The 9927-nt window shown below is 33.5% G+C and overlaps 2 protein-coding genes across 5 annotated transcripts; both read right to left on the reverse strand.

Annotated features, from left to right (window-relative positions):
* Positions 4748-6927, reverse strand: LOC104735157 (F-box protein At1g80960-like). Of its 2 annotated transcripts, none has more exons than XM_019234730.1 (5): positions 6693-6927; positions 6248-6532; positions 5562-6167; positions 5262-5441; positions 4748-5143 (listed from the first exon to the last, which is right to left on the reverse strand). In XM_019234730.1, exons 2-5 carry the CDS (start codon positions 6500-6502, stop codon positions 4844-4846), a joined length of 1341 nt encoding a protein of 446 aa, XP_019090275.1. In that variant the 5' UTR covers positions 6503-6532; positions 6693-6927; the 3' UTR covers positions 4748-4843. The 2 variants fall into 2 exon arrangements, with proteins under 2 accessions (XP_019090275.1, XP_019090276.1); XM_019234731.1 differs by having other exon boundaries at positions 6798-6817.
* LOC104735156 (putative inactive serine/threonine-protein kinase At5g11400) lies at positions 8247-9927 on the reverse strand. 3 transcript variants are annotated; one of them, XM_010454885.2, is made up of 6 exons: positions 9770-9927; positions 9462-9601; positions 9230-9365; positions 8996-9132; positions 8786-8903; positions 8247-8693 (listed from the first exon to the last, which is right to left on the reverse strand). In XM_010454885.2, the coding sequence occupies exons 1-6, from the start codon at positions 9846-9848 to the stop codon at positions 8395-8397; spliced, it is 909 nt and encodes a 302-aa protein (XP_010453187.1). In that variant the 5' UTR covers positions 9849-9927; the 3' UTR covers positions 8247-8394. The 3 variants fall into 3 exon arrangements, with proteins under 3 accessions (XP_010453187.1, XP_010453186.1, XP_010453185.1); XM_010454884.2 differs by having other exon boundaries at positions 9462-9679; XM_010454883.2 differs by having other exon boundaries at positions 9462-9688.

Genomic DNA, 9927 nt, shown 5'->3' on the forward strand with positions numbered 1-9927 from the left:
TCTTCATTTTCTTTCATGGATCCAGTTTCGGTTCTAGTTGTTTCCGGTAATTGGGTAAAGACACAGAGATATGTATTTAACACCGACGATAGAGGGTGTATAGTTGTGCAGATAGATCGAGACACAACACACGACAAGCTTGTGAAACTAGTGGAGGTAGAGGAAGTATGATTCGGCCAAGCAATGACTTGAAAGTAGAATCTACATATGAAGTGTACGGTGGGGGATTTGAAGGCACTTGTTTTGATTATGGTAAGATCGTTGACAAAGAAAACCAAGAAGAAGAAGAAGTTGTCGAAGTAGCATCTGACGAAGAAGATGATGAATTTTCAACCCGATTTAATGTTTTCAATGACTCTGATATATCAGCCAGTAAGGATTTATAAATCACTATAACTCAGCCGTCACATGAATCGACGAGACCTTTCGTTTTCCCGTAAATATTATAACTCAGCCGTAAAGTCATATATATCAGCCATTTACTTTCATATTGTTTCTTGTGATAACTCAGTCATAACTCACTATAACTTAGCCGTCACATGACCTTTCGTTTTCCTGTAAATATTATAACTCAGCTGTAAAGTCATATATATCATCCATTTACTTTCAGATTGTTTCTTGTGATAACTCAGCCATAACTCACTATAACTTAGCCGTCACATGAACTTTCGTTTTCCCGTAATGATTATAACTCAGCCGTAAAGCGATATTTTGGCGGGAAACCATTAGTTAACCTAATAATAGACATATTTCCTTTCTAAATTTAAATTTTGAGTTATAATAATTTTAATATTCAATTGTTGGAGAAATACTTTTAGAAAAATAGAATTATAAATTCGAATAATAATTATTTAATTATTTGCAATAATATCTTGTGATAAAAAACTCACTTTATGAATTTATTATGCGTGTGGATTTGAGCAGGCACATAATTAGTGATTTTTCGCGCTTCCCTAACAACACTTTTTGTGACATCGAGAGACGTTTTAATACTTATTAGGAACCTGACAGAACAAAAGACCCAGGAAAGAAAGAAGAATACGTTTTCATATTATTGAGAAGACCCTAAACGATAACTTAGCCGTCATAAACTATAACTCAGCCGTCATAAACTATAACTCAGTCAACCCTCAAATTAGAATGACTAAATAACCGACCAAACCGAACCGAACCGGAACAATTTTTTTCATTATTTTCGGTTAATTATCGGTTATATTAAGTTAATCCACCTAATTTGGATAACATTTGGATTATTTATGGTTATATATTCATCTAACCGACCCATAACCGGAAATAACCGAAAAGTAATTTCAAAAAATTTTAAATTTTCAAATGGTTATCATATTACTATATCCAAATTACCACCTTAAACCAAACACAATATAACCAAAACCAAACTGTTATATTAAAACCCATAATGTTGGGAATATGAAGCTTTTTAAAATAAAAAATCGCTAAAATCTCATTTATTACGCGTGTGGTTCTTAACAATAAACATAATTATTGTTTGCGTCTCCCCAACAACACTTTGTATTCTCGAGAAGGTATATAATAAATTAATATATCCGTTGCATAACTCAGTCATAACTTTACCATAACTCAGCCAACCCTCAAATTAGAATGACTAAATAACCGACCAACTTTTTTTTTTTTCCAATTTGGTATTTTTGAATTGGTATGTTTGGTTAATTTTGGTTATATTTGGCTTACTTTGGGTTATATTAGGATAATCTACTTAATTACAATATATTTTGAGTTATTTCTGGTTATATATTAATCTAACGGACCCATAACCGGAAATAACAAAAAAAAAAATTTGATTTTAAAAAAAATATTCAAATGGTAATAATATTCGTATATCCAAATTACCACCTTAAACCAAACACATTAAAACACATTAGAACCAAAACCAAAAATAAAAATAATGTTACTCATCTGAACCCTACATCTCAAACCCTAAACCCCAACCCTAACCCTAACCCCTAAACGTCATGTGTTGTATGTTTAACACATTCTGGTGAGAATGTGTAAAAATCAATCTTTCTCTATAATTATTACTTTTTATTGGTTATAATAATTGTAATATTCATATTTCAATTGTACATTTAAATATTGAGTTATAATAATATAAATTTACAAATATTTCATAAGTCAGCGGTGTAAGTCAATAACTCAGCCATCACTTAGTCATTTTGTCGGAATTTTTTTATTTTTTATTCAAATTTTAAGTTTAATTTTTTAATTATTTTGTATAATATATTGTGAAAAAACTAACTTTATAAATTTATTACGCGTGTGGATCTGAGCAGACACATAATTATTGTTTGGGTTTCCCCAACAACATTTTTTATATATTTATTACGCGAAAGACCAAACGAAACCGTACCAAATACATAACTCAGCCGTACGAAGTACATAACTCAGTCGTACGAAGTACATAACTCAGCCAGAACATATATGTTTATTTAATATTTATCAATATTATCATATGACCTCAATTCAATGTGTATCATATGGCCTCATCTCAATTCACAGAGATATGTATCATATGGCCTCAATTCAATATTATATAGAAAGATGGCAATTTGTATAAGCTGTGTTTCTTAATTAATTTATAGTCTTATACATACTCTATACAAGCACAACTAGCATGATGATGATATATGGAGGCAATTTAGGATCCCTACCGTAAAAAGTTAAACTAATGTTGTATAGGCACACAACTAATAGTCTTTTTTTTTTGACAATTGGCACACAACTTTTATTACCAAAGGCAGCTCAAGCGACTCAGCAACTTTCTCAAGAGCTAAACATCTAATATCTCCAAGTTCTTGTCTACAAGTGGGACACCGGTTATGCACCCTCACTTTACAAGTCGAGCACAACGTGTGTCCATTATGACACTGCAACAACAACAACAAGAAAGAGACATACTTTTAGATCAAGAACTTCCAATTTAGCTCAATAGTATATGATACAAGCAACATTAATGCTCTGGATTCCAAAATGATAATACACAAGCGTATTCAAATTAGAAAAACGCAGAACACATAAAAAGCTAAAACGTTTCATAAGCTCCAAAGCAAAGGTACACAAGCCACAAGAAGAGAGCAACAACACTCAAAACAGGAATCAATTGTGAAGGAAAAATCAATTATCCGATCCAGAAACCAAAACAACCAGAAAGAGTAAAAAATGATTTGTATTTTAATTTGCTGATGTGTATTTTTTTTTTTTACTCAAAATTGAAAAACTAAATCCAAGAGGTAAATTGTAATTACATCAAGGCACTAAATATTTGAATAATTTTCTTTGATTAATAATATATGAGTAATAAACCAACTTTTGGATAACATTTGAGTAATTGATTCTAAAAATAAAGATGATAGCGAATATTTATCGTGCGTCTCAATTAATTCACTGAGCTTACTGTATCAATTTAGTTCCAAGTAAAGCAAGTATGTTACGTAATTAGTTTTAACTCAAAATCGCAAAGCGTGAGCGTGTGTGTGGTGAACCGTTCTATGAGTCATGCGTGAGTCGCTACATCTTATTTTAATCAAAGATGAGTCTGTTAAATTAAAACAAGTTTTCATCATCTCTGCTTAATCTAGTCAATATATAACACGAACCAAACTCAACTGATTCCTTTTGAGTCTTCTTAATCTAAGTAATATATAACAAGAACCAAACGCAACTGATTCCTTCTGAGTAATATATATTTATCATCAAATAACAAAAAAACAGAAATTAAAGAAAAACAAATGCTTAGGTCGCTCCCTCAACTTAATTACTCAGATATGAGATACCAAGTGTATATATATTAAAAAAAAAGACCAAAATCTCATATCCCCTATCCATCAAAACAATTTCTCAAAAATTCCTCAATGGTATAAAGACAATATTATTCTTAATGAAGGTTGTTAAAGGTTAAATATAATGAAATAGTAAGTGTTCAACGAAAAACACAGTAGTTCAGTGGTTGCGAGCTCTATGCGCACGCGCGCGTCCAGGGTTTGAATCCCACTATACGGGGTACAACTAGGGTGTTATGGGTACAACTGGGTACAACTGGTGCAACTGGTACAACGGGTGCAACTAGTACAACTAGGATGTTCGATTTTTATTTAAAAATTGTTAGAGTGGTAGTTTCGTAGAATTAAAGTGGATGTGTAAAAAAGAATTCTTGCGATAAGGGTACCAGAGAATTAAATCCTTCGAAAAAGCAAATAATTAAGAAATATTGAAGTATCTCTATCCGTTTGGAGTCAATTAGCGAATCAGCAAATGTGATTGTTTCGTTGGAGTCTTGGAGATACAAGTCTGTGTTCTTCATTTTGTGAACTCATAAGGCAATAATGCATAATGACCGTGTGGTGAATCGTTCATGTGTCATGAAAACATCTATCTACCTAGCTATCTCTATTCTCTACTCAGGACTCACTAATTGTTACTTTATAAAGATGAGACTTTTAAATTAAAACGAATACCGACGTGGAAGTCTTTAAGAATATGCAAAAGATTGTTCAAAACGTATTTAATTATTAACCTTACGCAACCTTAACTGATCCCTTTTGACTAATGCATACCATCAAAAATGATCAAGTCACTCAACTTAATTACTCGAATAGCCAGCTTTTATTTCAATTACTAATTTACTATACACATTAAGTCATTAACAAATACTAATTAATAATATATATAAGAAATATCAATATGATATAAATTAGAAATTGTAATAGCCAGCTTGAAGGATGCTCTCAATAACGCACCACATGCTTTAACCAAAAATTCTTCATGCCCAATTAGTTTGGAAAGATGGGGGAACCAAAAAGGTCTACCATCAGAAACATTTGATGCTAAGCGCCCACTGATCTTTCGCTTTTAGTGCTTGTAGCTTAGCCACAGCCGTTTCTATCTCCAATTTCTTTCTATCAGGAAACGACGTTGTCTTGATCATCACATTTTTTTTCACAGTCCTTTGCCTAATCAAACACGACACCAAAGCAAACTCTTCCTCTGAACCGCTGAAGTTATACATCCACAAAGAATCCACGCGAAATTTAGCATTTGGGAACGGCTCTTTGATATTCTCACTCCACAACTTGTCCTTACCGACTTCTTCCCTGGGAGCATTGTTATTCTCCATATACCAACTCAACTTATATTAATTATACTATATCTTTAATTAAAAATAAAAATAAAAAAGATTAATACTTGCTAGTCATGACTCAGAAGTCAGAAGAATGAATGTAACATACCTTAAATATTAGCTCAAGCTCAATCATTGGAACAGGGCATACAAGTAAGACTTGTCTTAACCTCGCAACTTCTCTTGGATTCATTAAATCTACACTCACTGACATGAGTGCAAGCCATCCTCTCAAGAACGCACCACATGAGTTTACCACATATTCTTCATGCCCTTTGCAATTTTCCTCCTTAATCATGTACATCACACACCATTAGTTCCTTTTGTACGTATATTTTCTAAAATACATTATTGACTACACAGAGAGATGCATGTAACAATATATATATATATATATATATATGTGTACCTGTGATATGTTGTAGCTGACGTGAGGCAAGCTTAACCTTGCCAAGTTTCTATTAAACTGGAGTAGAGGAGACGTGAGGTCAGAGTTATATCTCCCACATGAGAGACTATCAACGATAACGAGGATATGCAAACTAGGTGAAGACACTTTCATGCCATCAATCCCAATGCAATGTGATGACACTTTCAAGAACTTTAATCTTTTGTTGTCAATCTTCAAAGGACCACCCTTTTTGGTGCAACCGATGCCTAGTACAAGCACCTCCAGGGAAGGGCAAGATGCGAGAATTCTGTTAAAGAGTCCAACATCAGGGGCGTACGTACATGAGAGTTTGAGGGTCATGAGATTTTGGCAGTTGTTGAAGGAATGCGAGGTTCTGAATATGTATGACGATAGCGAGAGTGATGTGAGGCTTGAAAATGAGAATGAGTCTTGTGGGAAGTTGGGACATATTGGCCACTTCTCTAGTCCAAAATAATGTCTAAGTGTGAGATGTTTGGTCTGCCTCACACCGGTGAGCGATTGAAACCAAGTATTCAGCATCCCGTTTGTGTAATCGTACTCGATTACGCAGCTCTCTAGATGTCCACGGTGATTGTTAATAATCTTGAGAAACAGAAAAAATGATTTAAAACACATGGACAAGAAGGAAGGAAGAAGAAGAAGAGAATTTGAGAGAAGGGAACCTTGGTCATCAGTGTAGCAACACGATTCGAAACATCGAGGGTAATGTTAGAATCGGTACACTTCTTTCGCATGTCCAAAACTAGACGAGACATGTGCTTCCACACATGTTCCCATCGTTTGGACACAACGCTCGTCCTTACCGCTTCTTCTGTGGACAGTCTTGATACGATCATGAGCAATAAATCATCGGGGAGTGTACTGATCCAATCAACATTTTCGACTGGAACAGATGATGATGATGATGATCTATCCATATTTTATGGGTATCCGTCTTAGTAAGTGGCCTGTAACGCAGAGCTTTTACATCATACTCATATACAATTAAAAGAAGCAAGCAACACATGAGTGAGCTATCAAAATCCAAGTTCTAACTTATATCTACTGAAGAAATTTTTGGAATAGTTGATTAGGTTGTGCAGGATATGTTATAGAGAGAGAGATTACCTCAAGAAAGCAGAGTTTTGGCGAAGAAACGATCAAAAGACTACAGAAATCAAGTTCGAAAATTTTATGCCGGAAACAAAGAATCGACGAAACCTTAGAACTTACGTGAGAGAATCGAGAGAGAGAGAGAGAGAGATGCTTCTTTTGAGTTTTAACGCTGACAAGGAGACAGAGAGGGACTTGGCTTAAAAAATACAGAGTTTAGAAGGAGCAGAAATTAAACACTTGTCGTTAATTAAAAATTTATACACAACATTTAAGAGGGGAGTATTGAACATAGATACGTTATTTAAAATTTTATTTTAGTAGCTATTATTATTATTTTATTTTCTCAAAGTTGAAAAAATGAGTGTGTATATATACACAAATCATCAATGATTCATGATTTGATATTTAAAGCATTTAAGAGGGAGTATTGAACTTAACTATCCTTGTAGGATTTTATTTGTTTTAATCCTAATTTAAGTTTTTTTTTTCAACCAAACAATAATCAATACAATAAAGTAGGATGTGTTTCTCTCCCGTGTTGATACCTCAACACTTTGGAGAATTTTGGACCTGACACCTCAGTTAAAACAGGTAGCCAATCAAATTATAAAAATTAATACAGCTCAACTTTGATATCCAGTAATATTCATCTCTCCTTCCATGTCACTATTTTTAGTTAATTTGCTGTATTTTGAAAAATGTCTCAAGCCCAACAGGCTAATAGCAAAATACAATTACATAGGAATCTAATTATACTCATAATTAAAAATCAAGTAAATAGCCCAAATCGTAGAAAGATAAAATAGGTGAAGAAATGGTTGTCCTTCAATTACTCAGCAAACCGAAAAATTGTGAGAACATCCAATATTCGATATCTGTTTGTGATTAATTATGAGAACTACGGTGAAGTTTGTTGTTCCTTTCCCTCCACATCACTTTTCATTTTCTACTTTAAAATACTTTAGCTTAACGGAGACAGTAGAAAAAATTGGAATATTGGATGTTCAACGGAGATAACAAAGTAATCAGCCAAAATGACGATGTTGTTTTGTATTTTTTCAGAGACGCATTTTGAATCTGGAAAGAGATATGATAAACTACACGGCTTCACAGATTGAAATTATCTCTGGCAATAGAAAGATAATGAAAGGTAAGAGTGTGAAAGCCGTGAGAAAGCTACAACGAGAAGATATAGTTAAAGTATCTGGTGAGAATCAACACGATACAAAAATTATCCACAAAATAATTAAAATAAAACTGTAGAAAAAATATTCATGTGGCCTAGCGCGGGCAAGATCCTAGTTAGAATAAAACTATTCGATTGATTTCAATCCTTTGAAAAGTCAACTTCACATTACAAGAAAAGGAAAAAACCAGGAAAAAACACAGTACAATTGACAATTTGATCATTGTGTGTAACAGTGTAATACGTTTAGCTAGCATTGTTTTAAACTTTTATTTATGTATTGCATTGTTTTATTACCACATTTTAAATTTTCAGTTTGTATCTTCAGTTTATGTTTTTAAATTAGATATAAGAAGTGTTAAGATTAATAGATGTTGGAGTTCTTGGGCTCAAACACTTACTGTTTCAGAAATCTCATATATAGGCTCCAGTTTTGTTTTTTTTTGTCCTATGAATAAACCACTACGTTATTACAATTGGCGGTCCGAACTTGTTCAACTTCAGATCTCATTTTACCTCTACGGATTATTAATCTTTGATCTCTGCTATATCACTCAACCTATCCAAGACTTGTTGCATCGATGGTCGTTTGCTAGTGTCCAGCTTGATGCATCTTTTGATGAGTTTTCCCATCTGTGTTGCTGCATTCACAGGATAATCGTTCCCAAGTCGAGGATCGATTATTTGATCGGACAAGAAAGGCTTAGTCCAGACATGTAAACTTTGCAGGTTCTCGTTCTTTTTACCATCTGAAGCTTTCAAACCAGTTAAAATCTCAAACAAGATCACACCAAATGTATACACATCACTCTTCATTCCCAAATGACCTACACATACATTACACAGTTGTCTTAAACATCCAACGACGAAATATTAATTAGAGTTATTGTAAAACAAAACTTAAGATAATTTGGTGTACCTGAGATTACATATTCAGGAGCTACATATTCTGTTTTTCCTATGAATGCAGTCGTGATACTTTCTTCTAACAAACATAGTTTATTTGATACAAGATAGAACAACTTTGTGTTGTAGTGCTGATGACAATCCAAAAAGTTCAGGTTTCATTATTAATGTAAGATTATATAAACAATAAAAACAGGATGAAGCGTGGTCTAAAGTCATTTACCTCGTCAAGCAAAATGTTATACATTCTGAGTTCTCGATATAGAGCGGTGTTCTTGACCGAATGTAGAAACGCAATACTTTGAGCTGCTCCAATGGCTATCTTAACGCGTATTTCCCACGGCAATGCTTCTCCTTCTTCTGTTGAGAAAACATGAAACTGTATGTAAAACCAAAATCGATTATAACTGTTTTTTAGAACTATATATGGAGCCATTGATTTAGAAGAGATCTTAACTTCCGAAAATGTGACGGTCCAAACTTCCCTTGTGGAAGTATTCGAAAACTAAGAATGATCTGTTTTCTTCACAACAGTAACCTAAAAGTTTTGCTAAATTAGGATGAGAAATACTTCCAAGTGACTTCACTTCTTCCTGCAACTCAATGGTATTTGTGCCCATACATAAATATAGACAAGAAGATATAAATAGTAGTTGAGTGTAAAAATGGACAGATATATTTTGGTTTACCTTCCAGTCTTGTATATCCCGAGTATTATCTTGATAACATTCCATGACAGAAACAGCGATTCCAGTTCTTGATGGAGCAAAGGTTGTCTCATTAATGTAGCCTTGGTAGATTGTTCTAAAACCACCACCATCATTACTCTCTACATACATGTATTGTTTGAACTTCTTTGTTGCCTTGCTCAGTTTCGCAAAGCTAAACTCTCTCAAACTCTCCTTTTCTGACTCCACTTTTTATATATATATAACTAACGTATTTAGATTTTGTATGTAAACAAAAATAAAAAGTGCATTTGAAAACAGAGATGTACCAGGATTAATGATGAGAGGCTTGAGAGATATTGAAGGAGGAGGAGGTTGTTCTTTGAGAGGCTTTAGACAGTTTCCCATTGAGGATGAAGATGATCAGTTCGTAGATTTTGATTTCAAGATGTTAACTGATCTTGTGGAGTTTTTTTCTTTTTATGAG

The sequence above is a fragment of the Camelina sativa genome, chromosome 13 (assembly GCF_000633955.1).
Source record: "Camelina sativa cultivar DH55 chromosome 13, Cs, whole genome shotgun sequence".
NCBI lineage: Eukaryota > Viridiplantae > Streptophyta > Magnoliopsida > Brassicales > Brassicaceae > Camelina > Camelina sativa.